Source organism: Prinia subflava, chromosome 4, assembly GCF_021018805.1.
Source record: "Prinia subflava isolate CZ2003 ecotype Zambia chromosome 4, Cam_Psub_1.2, whole genome shotgun sequence".
NCBI lineage: Eukaryota > Metazoa > Chordata > Aves > Passeriformes > Cisticolidae > Prinia > Prinia subflava.
This window is the reverse complement of record NC_086250.1, coordinates 25,713,376-25,733,747: the sequence shown is the minus strand read 5'-3', so window position 1 is coordinate 25,733,747 and position 20,372 is coordinate 25,713,376. Positions and strand designations below refer to the sequence as shown.

Below are 20,372 nucleotides of genomic sequence, written 5' to 3'. Positions count from 1 at the left end.
GGGGAGCGCGCCCCGGTGACGCGCGGGCTGCGAGCCGCGAGCGGCACAAGTCAGCGCCGTGTGGGGCGGTGCGTGAGGCGGCCGGGCCCGCCCCACACGCGGGGAGGGAGGGGGTGGGGTGGTGGCTGGGCGCAGTCCTCACTCAGGTCGGACCGAGCGCGGCGGCGGCGGCGCGGCCCCGGCTCTGCCCGCCCGCCCCCAGCCCCGTCCGCTGCTGGGCGGCGGCGTTTACGGGGCGCGGGGTATCGGCGGTAGACAGAGAGGCGAACGAAAGGCGGGCAAGAGGCACACTGGGGAGTCTGTGCTAGGTGCTACCCCCTGTGCGGGACTGTGCACTTCGGGGCCGAAAAGGCAGAGCAGCCTCCTGCTTCCCCTCCCCGTTTGCCTGCGAAAATATATTCTGGGGGTAGTGAAGGAGAGCGGGCATGCATATCAGAGCCTTTTGCTCATAAACAGAGAACTGAAATACAGGAGCACAGGGTCGTCTGCAATCGCCTGTGCCCTGCATGCCTCCGATTCAGTCTTTTGTAAGCGTAGCTTAAGCGGAAAACAGCACGTACCAGCGGTAAGAACATCTGTCTTGACCGCTGAGAGTACCGACAGTATTTATTTTTAACCCGCCGCTCCTACACTACATACACGAAAAGCGGGCTCCTAGGGTTTTAAGCGACGACTTATGAAGATCCTCGCGGTCGTTGTGGCAGATGCAGGACATAGCTGCTTACCATTGACGCTGCAAATCCTGTTATCCTTGAAATTTTCACTACCTTTCCACCGTAACTGGACATTTCCCAACTCCCTCCCCTAACCCCTCCCGAAAATAAAAATGAACCAGACAGCTAAAACTCGCCACAGCATCAGCTCTTTTACTGAAAAGGTGGGTGGCTCTTAAAAGAGCCGTTTGGGTTCTAACTTAAAATCCTTTTTACTTGGAGCTGGTGTACTTGGTGACCGCCTTGGTGCCCTCGGACACGGCGTGCTTGGCCAGCTCGCCGGGCAGCAGCAGGCGCACGGCCGTCTGGATCTCCCGCGACGTGATGGTGGAGCGCTTGTTGTAGTGCGCCAGGCGCGACGCCTCGCCGGCGATGCGCTCGAAGATGTCGTTGACGAAGGAGTTCATGATGCCCATGGCCTTGGACGAGATGCCCGTGTCGGGGTGCACCTGCTTCAGCACCTTGTACACGTAGATGGAGTAGCTCTCCTTGCGGCTCTTGCGACGCTTCTTATCACCTTTCTTCTGCGTCTTAGTGACCGCCTTCTTGGAGCCCTTCTTGGGCGCGGGAGCAGATTTAGCCGGCTCGGGCATGACGGCTAAATCCTTCAAGAGCACTGCACAATGCGCTGTCACGGAGAGCACCAAAGGCTCGCCTGAGTGCCACGCATTTATAGGGAGTTTATGCAAATTAGGGTTTCTTGTAGCCTAAGCTATTATTGGCTGAGTCTTGTCATCGACAGCCTTACGATGTTCATTGCCATTGGTGCAGTCTCAATCCGCGTGCCTATTGGCTGTTTCAGGCACTTACCTGTTTCAGCCAATCAAAAGTCAGTCCTTCTCCGAAAAGGCATATAAGGTCGAGCTCAGACGATGTAGTTACAGTGGTGCGAGTTTCGCCGTAGACTGTGCCGGTGCTGCGATGTCCGGGCGCGGGAAGCAGGGCGGGAAGGCGCGCGCCAAGGCCAAGTCGCGCTCGTCGCGGGCCGGGCTGCAGTTCCCCGTGGGCCGCGTGCACCGCCTGCTGCGCAAGGGCAACTACGCGGAGCGCGTGGGCGCCGGCGCGCCCGTGTACCTGGCGGCCGTGCTGGAGTACCTGACGGCCGAGATCCTGGAGCTGGCGGGCAACGCGGCCCGCGACAACAAGAAGACGCGCATCATCCCCCGCCACCTGCAGCTCGCCATCCGCAACGACGAGGAGCTCAACAAGCTGCTGGGCAAGGTGACGATCGCGCAGGGCGGCGTGCTGCCCAACATCCAGGCCGTGTTGCTGCCCAAGAAGACTGACAGCCACAAGGCTAAGGCCAAGTGAGCGCCGCAGAACAGAGGCCGCAAAAGTTTTACCACTGGAAACCCAAAGGCTCTTTTAAGAGCCACCTACAAATTCAGAAAAAGAGCTTAAATTTATTTAAGGTTTTGATACATCTTGGGGGTTTTAAAATGTTTGTGTTATACTACAGTCGGAGCTCCGTGCACTGATCACCAACCCCAGGCTATCTTCTGGGGCGGGGATAGAAGCGGTCCCTGCTATTCTCTCCCTACCAATTCAACCCCTCGAGTTTGTCCCGCACTCAAATAGCACATTGAGCAGTAGTCACTGCCCCCATAAACCTCCCCGCTTCATCCTCCCCAAACCGTGGGCAGCCACAGCCTTTCAGCCCGTTCAGCAAAATTAAGGTGGCTCTTAAAAGAGCCGTTGGGTTTAAATCCGAAGCAAGGTTATTTCCACGTGGGGCTTACTTCTTCTTGGGGGCCGCCTTCTTTGCCTTGGCCGCTTTCGGCTTGGCTGCCTTGGGCTTCATCACTTTTGCCTTAGCCGGGCTCTTTGCTGCTGCCACCGGTTTCTTGGGCCTGACAGCCTTTGTCACCTTCTTGGGACTTTTGGCTGCTTTCTTGGCTGCAGGTTTAACTTTTTTGGAGCTCTTCTTTGCTGTCACCACATTCTTGGCAGCACTGGCGAGCTTCTTGGCCGACGGCTTCTTGGGCTTAGCTGCAGGCACCCTTTTCTTGAGAGCTTTTTCCTTCACTTCTCCGGGCTTCTTACTGAGGCGGAAAGAGCCGGAGGCGCCGGTGCCCTTGGTCTGCACCAGGGTGCCCTTGCTGACGAGGCTCTTGAGCCCCAGCTTGATGCGGCTGTTGTTCTTCTCCACATCGTAGCCGCCGGCGGCCAGCGCCTTCTTGAGCGCGGCCAGGGAGAGCCCCTTGCGCTCCTTGGAGGCGGACACGGCCTTGGTGATCAGCTCGGTGACGCTGGGCCCCGCGGGCTTGCGGGCTTTGGAGCCGCTCGCCGCCTTCTTCGGCTTCTTGGCGGCGGGGGCCGGGGCGGCGGCGGGAGCAATCTCGGCCATGGCGGCACCAGAACGAGCACTGAACCCAGCGGCCCCTTGGCGCCGCTTTTTATAGCAGCGCTGCGGGCGCTGATTGGCTCCGCCCGCCCCGGCACCGCCCAGTGCCCCGCGCCCCGTCTGTGCTTCCTCGGGTGAAATAGAATGCTTCTTTTCTATTTTATCTGTTACGAAATCGTCCTTTTTCTACATCTCTGAGGCTGTGGGAGTGGCTGTTTTTCGCCTGTTGATGTTTTGTCGCGAAAAGAGTTGTATTAGAGTAGCTAGGGAACAAGAAATCCCGAGTCCTGCCAGCAAACGGACTTCGAGAACACAAAAGTTTTGTTTTTCTTTGTAAATTAGAAATTCTCCTTTAATGTTAACGTGAGTCAGAAAACTCAGTATTAATTTCAGAGGGTCCTTTCTGCATTAGATAAGAAAGCAATTAGAATCTCATTCTTTAAAACAAAACTATTTCAAAGAAAGTGAGGCAGCACAAAGCCATGATGTCTCCTCCTACCGAGGTTTATCTCTGGCTACTGTGAAACCCTCAGTTAGGCATATTTTTTTCCTGTACTTCCAAACATAAAGTTTCCAGACGTTCCACACTTCTATGCATGAAGTATTAGACAGCATCTACTTTATCCCCCTCAGAATGGGCTAGCCTCTTTGAAACACTTTTCTACTGTTAACGTAGCAAAAGGCTCCCCAATATCAGTGGAATAATTTGAGACATGAAGACCAAAGATTAAAAAGTTTGTGTTAGGCCACATAGCTTCATGTAAGTCTCTGTGCACAGATCACTCTCTAAATAAAGCACATAGTGCTAAATCTGTAAAATCTGTTCATATGACTCATTAACATGGGAAAACAAAACTGGCAGTTTGATCCTGCACGAGATGAGAGAGCATCATTCTATTTGTATTTTGATCTGAAGCTGGAAAGAAAAAAGCCACAATTTTTGCTCACTGTTCTTTTTCTGTTACAGATCATGTCACAGCAGCTTCTGTACATAAAATCTTTGGCTGCAGCACAAAGTGAGGCAAAGCTCTTTATGCACATTGTGGTGACCACACCATTAGCACGCATACATTCTCACCAGCTACTACTTTGGGTACAGTTTTGTGTCTCTGTCAGAAGTTCCTAATTAGTTTACCTTGTTGTTTAATGGCCATCAATAGTTTAGCAATGTCAAACTGCTGCATTTATACCTCATGTAAACAAACTGCACTTGAATAGTTTAGATATGATGCTGACCAGTTATGATTTTCCTTTTTCAATAAGGTGAGTCAAAATCTGTGAGTGGAAAATACCACCTCAGTCCTCTATTTCATTCCACTAAAGGACAGTAAAATTAACCTCTTGAAGATTTTGGAAGACTCTTTATTTTCAATTAAATCACAAAGTCTGATTCAAAAAAACCTCATACAGGCACTTTGACATTTTCTTGTATAATTATGGTAAAAAAGACTTTAGGAAAATAAACACATTTTTCTTGCATTTATGTTTTCTTTCTAAGTCCTCCATGCCATTGGGGTCCCCTAGCTGAGGAATTATGATGTTACAATGAGGCAGAAAGTGGCAATAAGATGGCAAATTCAGCAACTATGGGTTTTCAAACCATATTGGAAGTGGGATGGCTTATAGAAGAAGGTTCACTGGAAATTTTACAAAGGCAAGAGAACTTGACTCTATGACATTTAATCCATGTAGTAGTAGGGGGCATAAAGAATTGAATAGTGAAACTATTGACACCGCCTAAAGTTTCCTGCAGTCAGGTGAATGACTGTATGTCTGCTCTGTCCCATCTAGGTAGAATCCTTGATGTCCTTTAAAAACTAAAAGTGTTACAGTGTCTAAGCAGGTTTTGTACTCATCAACACTTCAATCACCAATGCCAATATTTGTGTTGGGACAGAAGACTTTCTACTCCCCCCATTCTCTGCAAACCTTATCTTACAAGAGTAATAATGCATCACAATATCACACTTTCCTCCAGCCTGTAATGGAATATTCCCAAAACCGTTTTCCTTATACACACACAGCTGGCACACATCTGTATGCCTAAATCATGTATAGTGGTGCCAACCACAACACCAACCATCTCCAGAGCAAAAACTTCTCAGTATGTGCCACAGCAACACTGCAACACATTGTAGTAGTCCTTGTCTCACTCTACTTTTGACTCCACCATTCTCTATCAAATGTTAAACTGAGCAACTTGAGGCTAAATTTTGTCATTATTTTTGGGGCTCTAACTTATTTGATTTTCCTCTTCTGTTTTTATTCCATTATTCCCTTTCCTTATCTTTACAAAGATTATATAATCTCATGGCCATTTTATATACAAGCAGTCAAGTCATTTTTATTATGGGAAGGATGCTGAAGTAAAAAAGAATAATCAAGACCTACAAGGAGATACGAATACAGCATCACCTCATAGAGTGGTAAATATACGATGACTGTGGTTCATGGTTCACCCTCCTCCCCCAAAACCTGCTGTTTCTCGTGTGATTAGCTGCATGAAAACCTGAAGTTGTACACCAGAGATCATTACTCTAGTCACGGTCAAACTTATTTAAGACATGTAGTAATAGATATTTTCCTGCAATGCAGACATAAAAAAGAACAGATAGGAAGGATCCTTACTGGGAGAGATTCTCCCTCCCTCTTATGCATTTGCCATCACAATTACAGCCAGCACAATTTCACCTCACCTTAGAAGAGGGGAAATCAAGAACAACAGGATCTCAAGAGTAACAAGAATCTGCCAGCAAATCCTACAAAACAATTTATTGTTTGCAGGGGCTATCATTGTGACCCAGCTCGGACTGCAAGAGATCAGATCTGAAAGACCCTTAGAGAACTTCCCTGACAGCACGGAAAGCATAGATTATTGTAACCAGTAACAAATGCCCATTAACTTGCAAAAGTAGATAGTAATCCAAACCAAGCTTAGTGCCTGCTAGCCAACTAAAAAAAATTGCAAAATCAGGGTAGCTTTCCAATTATTGCATGTTCTTTTCAATTATTGCATGTCCCTTTTGTGACATTTGGCTCTAGGGAACAAAGCCGGGTGGCCACCATAGATGACATTGAAAGTCCTAGGAAGAGGACCTTCCAAAGGTCCAGTGTTCAGCTGTTTGTACTCATACTGAGGATAATTCTTCTTGAACTCTTTCTCCTATTCCTCCCCTTTCTTATGACTTTTCCACATGAATACCTAACTGCACTGCATTTCACATTACCATGACTTCCCCAAACATGTGAAGCCCATCTCTGTTTTGGAGATAGGAGAACTGAGAGTCATTCACAATTCTTAAAAATACAGTTGCTTGTATCCTCCTATTTTAGTCTGATTCATGTGTTCTAATATTCTGCTGAGGCTCAGCTATAGGTGTTAGTTCTCAACATTTCCTGTCAGCAGAAAAATACTTCAGAGATGATTCATCTAATTTCATATCGGAAAAAAAAATAAAAACCAAACCAAACAAACAACAACAATGACAACAACAACAATAACAACAACCCCCCCCAAAAAAAAACAAACAAAAAAAAAAAAACCAAAAAAAACCACCACAACAAAAAAAACCAAAAAAACCCCACCCCCCCAAAAAAACCCCAGAACCTGTTCAAAACGCAATGAATTTGTCTGCTCATTTAAACTTTTATTTTGCCTCTGCTCCCTGCCATACACAGCCATAGAAAAGGCCAGGAAGTCAGTCTGCAGGTGGGATCAGGATCAGGCCCAGAGAAGGGCTGTGGGCTCAGCCTCAACTCTGGGCATTGAATACCATCCTGGGGCAGCGGCACCATGGCCAGCCAGGGCTGTGCTGAACGTGAGACTGCCCCTGTTTCTGTGTTGCTGGGATAGGGCCTGATGGCTCTGGGTAGGGCTGGAATGGGCTCCTGAGACCAGAACAGGGTTGGGGGAGCCCCAGGAAATGCCAGATAGGTACAGACAGGGCTGGTGGTGCCCTGACTGTACCCTTCCTTGGTGAAGCAGGGACTGTAAAAGGCTCTCCAAACCACTGGTTCAGCAGCTCTTTAGACCCAGACACAGAGAGCACTTTTGGCCAAGTTGCATGCAGATGTTTGATGACAGTCCTAATGGAGAGAAAAGCAGATTTCAGTTTCAACAAAATTCCTCTGCCATTTATGCTTATCATTGACCCTGGATGTAGTCACCAGGTTTAGGTTCAGGATGGCTGGGAACAACAGTTCCTGAACCTCAGTGTGGTGATTCCCAACTTTTTTGCCATCAAACATAAAAATGTGGGAATTGCTTGGCTGACCTTTTATAGGGACCAGAGCAGTTAGTTGCATCTAGAACACCCTTTCACCTTCATTTCAGCACTCTCATTAGGACACATCTCAGGAGGCTTTGGGCTAAGAACAACCAGCTTCAGTTTCCAAAATGTCCTTCTAAGATAATAGCATTTCCATCCCATGTAACAGTCACAAAACCCAAAGGGGACAGTAGAAAGAGCAGTTTGTTTCACCTTTCAGCTTCTATCTGGAGAAAATCCTGACCCACAGTTTTGGTTTGGGTGGCAATGTACAACTCTCCCTACCAATTCCTGGTGGGGACTCGCATCTTTTTCCATCCCACTCTGAACCACCACATTCACATCACTTAGGCAGTTTTAGTTCCTCTGAGGCAGCTGGTCTTAAACTTCTGGTTGACTGCAGCCCTTGGGGTTCTCCTGCTCCCCATTGGTGCCCACCCTGGTCAAGCAGAGAACATCAACCTGTAACTCCTCAACTTTCTGCAGAGAAGCCAGGGAGATGAGTTACCACGTCACAAAAACAAGCTCATAATGGCTCAGAAGAGGTGGACAAGAATCCTTGAGGGAGAAAAGTTGCCCTCTCTCCTGCCTCTGTGCTGCTTGAGGGAGGGATTGAAGTTCCCTGCACTTTTCCCAGAGGACACTGGGATGCCGAACCAGCAAAGGAAAGGAACAGTTTGGCACAGATGTCTGGCACCTGAAATGCTGCCCTGAGCTAAGAGCAAAAATAGTTGATGGTATCACTGCACCTGTGAAGACAGGGGAAATGCATGAATTTAGGCAAGCAGGCATCTTCAGATAAGAGCCAGAGGAGGAGGAATACTTCTTGTGTGTTGTTTCACCACCTTATTTTTCAGCATATGTAAGGTCTGTTACGTAAAGTGCTTAGTTGTGGGATCCTGAATATATCCATGTTTCTTGTTCCTTTTCTACTAACTTTTCTGGCGGTTTTGAAGTGACTAACAGATTGTAAGATGTGTTTAAAAATTATCTGCATGAAGCAATATTCTTTCCTTATTGCTGACATCTATTCAAATGAGGATTCCTATGACAGCTGTCTAATCACTTCCATATTAATAATCTAAAAAAAAAAAAAAAGAAAAAAGAAAAGTATTTTATTCCAGAAGCCTTACAAGGGAAAGACTCGTTGGCTTACAGAAACCTTTTCTATTCCAAGAAATATAAAAAGAAGAATTCAGTATGACATACCCTTAAACATGGCAAAGTCTCATCCACCAGTCTTGAAGAGGCCCAGAACAAGGGAATTTAAAATCATGCCTTAATCACTGTTATAAAGCTGTTCCAGGTCAGAGGGTAGCTGCTGGGAGCAAACATTCATCTGAAACTAAGGCCACCTACATTCACCGTTTGTTCTGCTCAGGAGGCAATGAGCAAACCATTGACTTCATCCCTGCCTCTGTTTCCCTACATATCAGGTGAGAACAGGAACCTCCAAAGTTCATTGAAAATGCTACAGAACAGAAGGAAGTGAATTGTCTGTAGCTCCATGTCAATAGTCCTGGATCCAAACTGAAGTGATTTTTGAGTATACATCAGGAAATGTGTCAGCCACCATATGCTTTCCAAAATATAAAAGGTGGTGGCAAGTAGGCAGCCTGATTATCAATGCCTGCTTGCAATCTACCGTGCTATGGAGGAAAAGATTCCTACTGAAGAGAACATTTTGGGGAAAGAGACTACTGTTTTCTAGGCTCCCTCATGACCATTCACTGTGGGAAGACCTACCTATGGAGTGGCTGAAGAAGGGAAGTGTTTCAGGTGCAATGATTTGTGTGCCCTGAAGCTAAAGGAAGAGGGATGCTCATCTTCAGACATCACTGTAGAGGCACAAAGTACAGCAACATATTTGATTTTTGAGATCCAATACAGCTCCCTGACTGCACCAGATTCAAGTAAGGGCTGACAGGAAGAGAATATATTCACCCTTTCTGCTCAGTTCCAGTTCTCCAAGTCTGCAGAGCTGCTTCAAGTGGGAAATATTCTTCTAGAGCTATACCAGCTCACTACAAAATGTTGTCATCTGATCTGAACAATCACTAGATATATGATGTGCTGCAAACATAAAATAATACTCAGCCTAGAGGGGAACCCTAAGATACTACAAGAGATATTAGTCAAAATCTGATCTTGGTATCAAGAATGTAATTTGTCCTTAAAGGCAGAGTTCATAAACACTCTTGAAAGCAGGTTTGTCAAATACAGAAACTTGATTTATGATAGACCTAAAGGCCATCCCAACAGCCATATATCTCTTGCTGAATACTGAGTTAAGTATGCATGCAAGCAGTGGTAAGTGTATGACAAATATTTGGGAGGTGTAGGAGGCCACACCGCATGCTCATAGCCAGATGCCCATTTCTCTTTGGATCTAGATGAGATCCATCCCTCTCATGCAAATGTTCAGTATTCCAGAAATGTTCCCAAGTCTTGCTGGTGTCAGCAGGGTCAAAAGGTACCTGAAAAGTCCATGGGTGAGAAGAGCCTGTTATCGGAAGGGACAGGCAAGGATGCATCACTGCCACACAGTCTTCCACAACAGCACCTCCTGCTCACACTGCAGAACAGCAAGGGCTGGTTTAAGGGACCATCTCTGGCCCAGAGCAGTGTCCGTGGGACAGGATATCTGAAATTGGATCATAAACCAGCAAACCTGTGGGACATTGAACGAGGCAGGAAAGGGATAAAGAATTGCTGCCTATAATTTGTCATGTATTATAGAACAGGTGCTTGGAAGAGATGGACTGAACGAGCTTTTGGGGGTGACTCTTCTCCTGGCTCTAGAGGGAGCTTTGGAGTGTGAATAGGCTGTGTATGAAGCTCTAAAGAGGGCTGAAATTAGGTGAGATGCATCTCTACCTGAAGTTCAAGGAAACAGTTTTCAGCTTTTCCTGGACTTCTTTAGGCCTCTCTGTCTCTGTCATGTTTCTATTGTGCCAGATGGGAAGGCTAGTCAATGCAATGACAGTAGCTTTTCAGTTTCCCAGGCAATCTCAGCCAGAATTTGATAAAGCAGTCAAGATTTCAAAGACAATGACTTCTTGAAAGTTTCACAAAAATAAGTAGATTTTGTAGGTGAGAATAATCCAGACTTCTTTCTTTCAAGAGAAATGTTGCCTTGTGAACTCAGCCATCAAGAAGTCCATTGGAAAAGAGACACAAGAAACCAGGTTACCTAATTTCTACCTTCTACCAAGCTAATAGGTTTCTTCACAGTTCTGGAAATATGTTAACAATTTTCTATAGTCCTGGAGGGGATGGGTAGCCAGACTTGCTCTGGTGTTGTGCTGCTGCTGCCACTGCTAGGATGGTGAACAGAGAAAAGTCCTCCAGAAGCACTGGTCTCAGCAGAACCTGCATGTGGCTGCACTGAACTATGTCAGCTGTGCCACAGCCAGGGCTGGAGGCTCAGGGGCTGAGGGGGGAGCTGCTCCTTTGTGCGTCAAAGACAGTGTCTTATGCCACACAGCCTGCACTGAAACATGTAATTAAAGCTGGCAAATGGCAGCAGAAGTTGGTCTGTTTAAACACATTGCAGAAATTCATTATCCGCATCCAAATAAATACTTGATCTCTGCAAACACTGCTAACAGTGTTTTAACAAGGCAATTTAGGATGGTATTTTTGTTACATGAATGCTTGCTCACAAAGCAGGCACAGTCAGTGCACTTGACTAATTTTCTGCTTAAATGGAACTAACAAGAGGTGTTCTCATCCCATAGGCTTTCCTGTTCCTCCCACCCTAATCTGCTTTTTGCAGCTTTCTTCAAACCCAGCTGAAGTCCCACATACATCAGTGACCAGAGCCCAGAGCAGCCTGTGGCATTCTGGAATGCTTTCAAAAAATTAATTTGTATCTACGGTAAGGTTACTAAAAGCTGATGCAGCCCTTATCTTCCAATGTGCTTTCTTTGTTTTAGTTTTGAAGTATTCTAGTTTCCACTGATTCTGAATTGATATCTTGCTGTGAAAAGTTAAGATTTGTCTTTGACACATTTGAGAAAGAAAATAAAAGAAAAAAAGACAGCTTTTAGCTCCAGGGTCCAGTAGTTAAGGCTGGAAGTACGAAGCATGGCAGAAATCTCCTGTTAGAAAGATGGTATAAAAGTGTAAATTTGCTCAAATTTTCTCAGTTATTCAATCGAAGCAATGTTAAGAAAGGAAATGTATATTTGAAACTCCAGCTTCAAATGTTACACATTTGCATTCAAATGTTACATCATGGTAGCTGCAAAGAGCTTCAGATCAAACACTTCTGCCATATATCCCTTCCACTGGAGAGACCGGGAGCATAAAGACCAGTCCTTTTTGCCAAAATCCCCTGAAAAGGAGAGAGTTGAGGCAATCAAACATCCTTCCTTCCCTTTTTTGGTCACCTGCTCCCACAAAGAGCCCTCAGGCATTTCAAAAGGATGTGGCTAGATGGGAAAGGGTAGAGCAGAAGTACCATTTTTGGTCAGTGTCATTGTGAAACAGCTGCTGTGCCCCTTCCACCATTCAGCCCAAGTGCTTTGCAGGTCACCAACAAAGAGGTAGCACCAGCAGAGGGGTTGGGTGAAAGGGTACAGCAGGCAGCATGGTCAGGCCTCCACCAGCTTGCAGAACTGCCCAGTGAAGGTCAGACCTGCTCCACACATCTGGAGATCTCTGATAAGCTAAGATCCACTCCAAGCAAGCTCCTGCAACCTACTTGGTGACCCAGCAGATGTATTTACATCCGGGCAAGAGCACTAATGGCACTAGAAGCCTTTCAGTCCTTGGCAGATGCTAAGAGAAGACACTTTTCTCCCATCCAGCTCCTATTCCTATCACCGTGAGCCTAGCTAGATAAGAACACACTCAGGAGACAGAGGTCTGGGTTCATGAGAGGATCAGGGCAGGAGAGCCAGAGCCCGAGTTTATTTACAAAACTCAGTTTTATACATTTCCTATGGGGCCTGTAGATTGGAGGATGGAATCCCACCTCTCAATCCACATTGGCCAAGCCAACTGTCAGTCACCTTTCTCCTCCCACTTAGAAATATGTAAACAATGAAAGAGTTAGCAAAACATGGCCAGTGTTTATAGTAAGGAGCGTGAGAAGCTGCACACTTCTGCTTTTAGTATGAACGCTCAGGAAACTAGGAAGATCTCAGGGCAACATATTCCCACTCGCTCACCTTTGCTGGAGTGAGTCTTTCTCATGATCAGGGGGAGAGAACAGTGCTCTCACCAGAGGGCTGTTTGTGAGAGTGTCAGCAGGGACAAGAACAGATAGCTAAATGCTCTGGTAGGGCCATTCCCTAGGAAGAAAAAGTTTATTTTGATAATACACGTCTCTTTTCTACAATCACATTGACATCTGTAGCTCCTCATGTGAAGTCCATACTTTCTGAGCATGCGCCTAATTACAGGGGTGGCGAAACATTCTCTTTAAATGGTGTAGGAGTCCAGGGATGATTCCTGTGAGAAACCATCCTTGACTGAGGCCAACATCTCATCTTGAGTAAAGCGCAGATCTTTCAGTGGGCATGAAAGCCTGTGAGGAAACAGTCTAAGAAAAATGATTTGTCTCTTCTTCACCCTAATCAGGTCCTTGCCCACAGACTGAGTATTGCAGGAGTTTCAGACAGTATTTTGCAGCTGAGTATTTTGAAAGAAGAGAACGGGGAAAGGAAGGGGGGCATCCAAAATAATGTCATCATCTTAGGCTCATTTTAGAGCCCTTTTTAAACTTTTCTTTGTTATTTCACTTTTACCAGAATTTGCTGTCCTAACAACGACATATCTGCAGGAACAAATTCTAATACAGATGCAGTTACATGTAAAAAAATGTGCCCTATTCTATTTGTGAGTGTGAGAAAAGAGCTCCCTATTAACTGCAAACCCTTGCCAAGGCAGATGGGCTCAAATACAAGCACACACTTGCTAAAACAAAGGGAAAGGCTAAAGTACAGTTTCCTTCGGTGTCAAAGCTCACCTTCCTGTGCAGTATGTACGAATTGTAACAGACAAGGACTGCATATTTAGGCATCCTCAAAAAATATTTGACATACTATTTCCTACATATTTCAGCATAATTAAAAACTAAGTTGCCATTGAAATGAATAAACCTAGCTTTCTCCTCTCCCTGCCTGCTGCTTCTCAGTCTCAGGCCTTTTTAAGGTCAGCTCCAACAATTGTGTGGCTATGCATCCCACAAATTCCACAGGAAAGCCTCACCACTCAGTGACAGCTAGATAGCTTTCAGATTAGATAGGTCGGGGCAAAATCAGAGCTTCCTGAAGAGTGAGAATCCACCAAACAAGAAAGTAGATGCCCCATCTTCAAGCATAGCTGCTCAAAAGATATGTCCCAATAGGCCAATAGGCCCTGTGTCAATGGAGACACATGTCACTTTGGACTACCACTGAGTGCCATCAAAAAAGTTATTTTTCCTGATCCCATCAAAAGAATCTTTCTTTGATTAAAACTGGCCCTGTTTCAACATAGAAGGCAGGGCCCCAGGAGTGGCACTTAGGCTGCTTTTCCCTGACACCTTCATCACTTCTTCCCTCCAGAGACATTTGTATGGCACAACTTCCAGGCAACAGCAGGCAGCAAAATGGGGGATCCAAATGATCCTTTCTTTCTGATTATTGATTGCAGGCAGGCACTTCAGGAAAACAAGAGGGCTGTTTCTCAACTATTGTGGGGCCCATGGTTGAGAAACAGAGTAAAACCACAGGGTGATCACTCCTTTTGCAGCATGTTTTTATATACTGGGAAGAAGAAGGGATGGAAATTCAAAGCAATGATCTTGCAGTGGGGCTGCTTCCTTTTCATGGATTTTCCCAAAGAGCTGGGATTTTAAAAGTACACTGGCCTTGAATGGAGTACTTGGCTGGCTGATAGCTCCCCCGGCTCTAGATGTGTAGTGGAGGGAAACTTAAGTGATCAAGCAATTGGCAGCTCCAGCACAGAGTAAAGTCAGTTGCTATTTCAGGGAAAGGAAAGGCAACTGCTCCTTGCAGAGAATGTCTGCACTACCTCAGAGCCAGGAATAGGCTGCAATTTTCAAACTTTTTTCCAACTACACTTCAGGAAAAGCCGACACACAATGTTCATTCGCAGGGATCGTTTCCTGAACATGGTGTGTGCTCACTGTCCCACAGGTCACTTTCCAGTGTGTCACATCCTTCTGCACAAGGGAGAACAGGAAATGGCAAACTCCCAGTATGAGGCAAAGCATTCCTATCGCAGCAATTGGTCCACAGGAGCTATAAATTGATCTCCTCCAGAAACAGATCAAAATTTGTCTGCTGGGAGGGTGGCTGAAAACTGAAGGTAAGTTTGAACCAGTAATTTTTGGAGTGTCTCCGACTACTCTATTACGAAAGTGTTTGCAGGTGTTGGACTAACGTATGCCTTTGTTGTTGGGGAGATTTTTCTCTAAGAGCAGGAGTTGGATTTTTTTTCCTTTGTGCTGGCATTAATCAATATCAAAACATTTGCATCACTACATGGCCTATGCTATATACTGAATGATTGTTCTAATACTTCAGTGAGATAGTCACTGCTATTACCTTAGACAGTTCTCAGCAACTAAATCTTCAGAACAAACTGTTAAGAGGCTACAGGAATTGACATGTTTAATGGTCATCATATTGATCTGTTAAGTTATTGGTGACATGCTCATTGTTCATTTCAATGTTGGTATCCATTTAGATTAGTGTTAGTCCTTGTGCTTCCATCTTTATTTCTAATTATAGTATAAAATTAATAGGACATAGCCCCCAGTTGAGAGAATCACAATATACTAAGTGATTCAAATGACCCAATGACACCAAGAGAGACTGGGAGCATTTTCTGAAGGGCATGGGGGGGCATTAAAGGATCTGTGTGAGATGGATTAGGACAAGCCAGCATAAGGGGAAAAGATTGCAGTGAGAATTATTTATGAATACAGTTCCGGATGGAAAGACTATTTATGGTACAGAGTTTTCTCTTTCTGAAACATGAGGATTCTGCAGAACGAAGCCCCAAGGATCCTAACTACATTGTGTAACTTTATGAGGGACCAGGCACCTCCAGTTCCCACAGCACAGAAGACTTAAAAGTGAAAAGGTGCCTGCAGCAATTAATAGTTTTGCTCAGTTGGCTTAGTGACCGGGTCTTTCTGCTACAGAGACTCCTTTTGGCTGTGAGGGCATTATGGGCTCCAAACTGATTCTCAGCTCTATGGCTGGACTTTGCTAGGTGCAGAGGCAGCATAGCTGTGTGCACAATGCAGCATTGTGAAGCACAGAAACTCTGCTTCCACCAGACAAACAGCTACATCACTCCTGTTGACTCTGTTGCCTTGGGTTCTCTGTAAGCAGGATTAAGGTTGCTGACTTGCATTGTAAAGCATTTTGGAGCCCTAGAGCAAATGTTTATTGGAATTTTTTTTTCTGCCATTATGGCAAAGAATGGAGACAGCAAACAGAGATTGTCTAGCACAGAAACACTGCAGATTTATCTTCTAGAAGCAAAGGCTCTCCTGCTATCTTGCCAGGGGAGGTTTTCCAGACCCAGCAGTTTTCAAGCCTTTTCTATTCACAGGCCTCTGTATTTCCCCTGTTTTCCCATCCACAAGAGAGTGTACACTAAAAATGGGCCTGTTTTTCTGACATGCTCTTCATGACTCTTAAACAAGTTTCTTAGGCCTCCCTGCCACTGTAACTGGGTATTTATGACCACAAGTTAGACTAAGCACCACAGAGCAATAGTTCCCATCTTTGTTCATACACTGACACCAGGTTACAATAGGAAAAAAAAAAAAAAAAACAACCGCTGCAGGGCCTTGAGTTGCTGCAGCTTAAAGAAAGGAAGGATGTTCACAATATCCATCAAAGGCATTAATAAACTCTTCACCTTCTACCTGGAAAATCCAGACATAGATTCCACTCAGCAGCTTCCCTCTGTCCTCCTTTAACACGAAATCACCCCTAAACAAAAACCTGGGATGGTGGCTTTCACATCCTTGGAGTCTGATCTTTCTTGTGAAAGACGTCCTTCTGTATTGCAGATACTCTGAATCCCATCAGGGGGACAACAGGTTAGTTCTGGCAGCATTACTCTTCTGGGCACTGAGTCACCTAATCTCAGGGAATTTCTGTCCCCAGGGTTTGAAGAGATGTTTTGTGTCTTCACAGAGATAATGGTAACAGCACCTCTGACTCCAGACCTTAGGATATTTTAGTCTTTGCTGACATTACGAAAAACAATTTAAAGTTTCTCTGTTTGAAAGTTACAAAGGAATACATAATCAAATGTACACATTCATATGAGTGTGCATGTGTGTACAGATGGAAAACCTTTATGGAGCTGGGTGAAGCAACAAAAATTTGGCTGGGTGCCATCCCTGATATAGTGGTCCAGGATGTGAATGTCTCATGGGGGGTTTTTTACATAAATCCCAAACCAGACTTTTCTTTTTTCAGGCAGAATCCATGGAGAGGAACAGTGCTGCCTTTCTGCCAACACCAGACCCCACACACCATTTCCATGTCGCCCTGTTGGATCAGAGACAGAGGCTGCATGGCCACATTGCTCACCTTCACAAGGCAGCTCGTAAACTCAACAAGCTCCGCAAAAGGTCCCTGATTGCCAATGTCAGCGGGAGCACCCTGACAGCTGCAGGAGCAGCTACAGCCATCCTAGGGCTGTCCCTGAGCCCCGCAACACTGGGAGCCTCTCTCCTGGCGTCAGCTGTGGGTCTGGGCCTGGCCACAGCTGGGGGGGCTGTCAGCATCACTTCCGACCTCTCCTTAATGCTCTGCAATTCCCGTGAGGTGAGGAAGGTGCAGGAAATTGCAATGACTTGTCGGAAACAGATGAGGGAAATACTTGGCTGCCTGGAGTTCCTTCGCCGGGGGCAGAGCCCTGGTGACCCTACACTGCGCCAGTCAGAGAAGAGGGCATCCATCTCGCTCTACAACTCCATCTGCTTCATGGTCTTCTGTGGCTCCCACAGCTTCCTCGTGCCAGAATACACAAAGGAGGTCACTAAAGTAAGCCAGGCTGTGCTGAAGGCCAAAATCCAGAAGCTGGCTGACAATCTCGAGACCTGCACCAGGGCAATGGATGAAGTCTGTGATCTTCTTGAGTCAAGAACAGAGCTTTCCCCATGTAAGAGGAGACTCAGCTCGGGTGCTAAAATCACTGCTGAGATCCTGAGACCGTCCAGCTGAAGCAGAATTTGGTCCATATTAAAAGTGGGTTTGGAGACATTACATTATTGACTGTGATGATTAGTACTGCTACCTGTTGTTTTACAGTTCACAGTGCTGATGCCATGAGGCAGACATTCTGCAGACCCCTGCTTCCCCAGTTACCTCCACTGCTCTGCTTCCCCAAGGTAGCAAAAAGAAGTAGGTCAGGAGGCAGATGAAGTACCTGATGCTGACTGAACCTGGTTTGTAAACAATTTATGAATCTGTGTGTGGTATAAGGGCTGGATCAAAAGCAGCTGCCAGCCAATTTCCAGCAGAGTACAATCCCATTACCAAGGTATATCTGGAAAGGCTGTAGAAAGAAGCAGCCCCAGATATGACAGGCTGTATAGATAGTTCACCATCCCAGGGTGAAATAGCAGAGCCAGAATTTATCCCTTTTGAAGAAACCTCTCCAGACTGAGAACTATGATGTTTGTATTCTATTTATTTACATAGAATGATTTAAGAGTGTGTGTATATATACATATATATTTTTTTTTTAAGGAGGCCTCTATTCTAAAGGAAAGCAGTTGGATTTTTAGCTTAAAAGCAAGTCTGTAGCATGTGAGAGCAAGTTGCCTGTTATTTTGCTGTGAGAGAGGGCAAATCCCTGTAGGAAAAAGAAAGCATGACCTGAATGCTGATAGTTATAAAATAGGTGAAACACAGTCAAACAGTGACAATAGAACTTAGGAGCCAAAACAGAGAGAAGAAGAGTGACCCTGGGACCAGAGTCTGCCTCGGAGCATTGGTGGAAGGAAGCAGTTATATCTCCTGCAGCAGGAAGGGAAGCATAGGCTGGTGTTACTGGTCTGAGCTGGAGCCCTGCTGTGATGGGAGCACACCTGAGAGGTGGAGGTGCCACTCTCCATGCAGTCAAGCAGCCTGTGGTCAAGCAGCCTGTGAGACCCACAGTGGATCATCTGTGAAGAGGGAGGCAGCACTCATGGAAAGCTACACGTACTCCTAGCAATGCTTCCTGAGGAAGGCTTCATATTAGTGAAATATATGCAGGTACTAATATTCAGGAGGAGTAGAGAGGAGTAGGATGATTCAGTGACAGAGCCCCTACAAAGCAGGAGCAATGACTGGAACCCTGTTTCAAGTGACTGTTCTGCTAAATATGTCCTTTGTGATTTTGAGCCATCAGTACCTCAGTTCCTTGTCTAAAAATGGGGATAGTAGCACTTCCCTACCTCAAAAGGTTGTTTCTGGGATCATCCCACTGAGAAGTGCCCAGTTATGGTGACGGTGGGGATCACGTCAGTAACTGAAAGAGGTACAAGGAAGAGGCCCTGAAACTAGCTTGAGGTGACTAGAAGAGTTAATGCAAAGGTCACTCCTTCCACAAGCATGCCCCAGTGGATAAGGGAAACTTCTCTGCAGAGGCACAAATCCAAACGATCAGAAAAACCTACTCTGTAATTCTGTAACACTGACCAAATTCTTTGGGAGGGCAACACTCCATGTCACAAAGCTTGAATCCTTTTCCTTTTTGTCTCTTCTTTCCTGATATATATATTTGTTTTAATATGTTGTAGGTAGAATAAAAGTTGGTTCCTCAGAGTGGGACTCAAATGCTTTTGATACCCATGCCTGTTTGGCAGAAATGAACAAGTACACCGCTGATTCAAATAAATGAATATGAAGCACTTTTGTGTCAGTGTCTCTCCGCACACCTGGAGGTGACGTGATGTACATTGTACATCTTGTCTCATTATGCACCCCTTATGAAACAGCTGACATTATATCTGCATTAAAATTCATCTGCTGGGGATGTTCTCACCCTGCCCCTGCTAAGGAAGACTGAGCTGTAACATGCAGTAGAGCTAGGTGCATATTTGTTTAAAAGCCAAGTTTAAAAGCCCTGGAGTGACAATTTCTAAATCCAGTATAATCTGCAGTAATTCCTTTTTTGTACTTTTCCTCTGCTGAAAAGTACAAAAAACAAATTACTACTTAGAAGCTGTATATTTATTTTATCATGCATGAATGCTCCTAACAGCAGTTTAGGACAGGAGAAAACTTTAATTCGAATACATCTGTTGACAATACAAAACTGGAATTTCACCAGAATAGAATTGCTCCACCCTGCTCCCCACTAGAACAGCATCATATTATATGGGTAAGGAGTTCAATAAAGAATCACAGGCAGTGACTTCCTGTCACATCCCTGACTCCATTTCCTGAGGCACCCCAGTGACTCTTACATGGGTTCATGTCTACGTGCTGGCCAGGCTTAATCTTTAGCACTAATGATATACAGCAAGCTGATGGCTCAGGCTGCTGTAATTTTCAAAACATATGGTAACAAAGAGCATCTACACAGGGTGGTTTTGGGTTCTTTTTTTGTTTTAATTTATCATTGCTCTTGAGCACAGTGGGATGCAGCAGTTTCATTTTTACTCCTGCCCATGAATTGTTTCAGGTTTCCTCTTATTTTCCTGTCACGCAGAGCGTTCGTTCATATTTCCTCTCACTTTGCTCATTGTTCTGGGAGCAGAGGAAATGCCACACTTGGAATCCAGGGACTGGATGGACCAGATGCTGAAGTATATCAGCATTTCCATTGAGAGCATGCCCAGACAACCTTCCCAGAGAAAGGAAAGTCTGCTCAGAAATGCAGCCATGAATTTCATTTTGGAGCCAGCTCTGCTGGCCTTTTGAAGCCCAAACATTTAACCCTAACATCTTGTATACGTTAGCCTTCTTTTCCCTAAAACAAAGGAACTTCACATAGCTGCAGGGTTGCCCTGCTGCAGTCAGCATCAGGACTACAGATCAGAGATGTTACACCCAGACCAGAAGGAAA

General features: G+C 45.5%; 4 protein-coding genes across 4 annotated transcripts; 2 read left to right on the top strand and 2 right to left on the bottom strand.

The window, feature by feature from the left end:
• Positions 1-850: 850 nt before the first annotated feature.
• Positions 851-1,375, bottom strand: LOC134549969 (histone H2B 5). The gene has a single exon (XM_063396152.1). It carries the CDS (start codon positions 1,304-1,306, stop codon positions 926-928), a length of 381 nt encoding a protein of 126 aa, XP_063252222.1. The 5' UTR covers positions 1,307-1,375; the 3' UTR covers positions 851-925.
• A 233-nt stretch (positions 1,376-1,608) lies between these two features.
• On the top strand, positions 1,609-2,067 carry LOC134549968 (histone H2A-IV). Its single transcript, XM_063396151.1, has one exon. The coding sequence runs from the start codon at positions 1,635-1,637 to the stop codon at positions 2,022-2,024; it is 390 nt and encodes a 129-aa protein (XP_063252221.1). The 5' UTR covers positions 1,609-1,634; the 3' UTR covers positions 2,025-2,067.
• Positions 2,068-2,197: 130 nt separating this feature from the next.
• On the bottom strand, positions 2,198-3,078 carry LOC134549967 (histone H1.11L-like). Its single transcript, XM_063396150.1, has one exon. It carries the CDS (start codon positions 3,058-3,060, stop codon positions 2,449-2,451), a length of 612 nt encoding a protein of 203 aa, XP_063252220.1. The 5' UTR covers positions 3,061-3,078; the 3' UTR covers positions 2,198-2,448.
• Positions 3,079-14,520: 11,442 nt separating this feature from the next.
• Positions 14,521-19,212, top strand: APOLD1 (apolipoprotein L domain containing 1). Its single transcript, XM_063396149.1, has 2 exons — positions 14,521-14,648; positions 16,787-19,212. Exon 2 carries the CDS (start codon positions 16,796-16,798, stop codon positions 17,534-17,536), a length of 741 nt encoding a protein of 246 aa, XP_063252219.1. The 5' UTR covers positions 14,521-14,648; positions 16,787-16,795; the 3' UTR covers positions 17,537-19,212.
• Positions 19,213-20,372: the final 1,160 nt, after the last annotated feature.

Excerpts from the sequence above, each read along its gene's own strand:
- LOC134549969 (XM_063396152.1), bottom strand. The coding sequence starts at position 1,306 with ATGCCCGAGCCGGCTAAATCTGCTCCCGCGCCCAAGAAGGGCTCCAAG.
- LOC134549968 (XM_063396151.1), top strand. The coding sequence starts at position 1,635 with ATGTCCGGGCGCGGGAAGCAGGGCGGGAAGGCGCGCGCCAAGGCCAAG.
- LOC134549967 (XM_063396150.1), bottom strand. The coding sequence starts at position 3,060 with ATGGCCGAGATTGCTCCCGCCGCCGCCCCGGCCCCCGCCGCCAAGAAG.
- APOLD1 (XM_063396149.1), top strand. The coding sequence starts at position 16,796 with ATGGAGAGGAACAGTGCTGCCTTTCTGCCAACACCAGACCCCACACAC.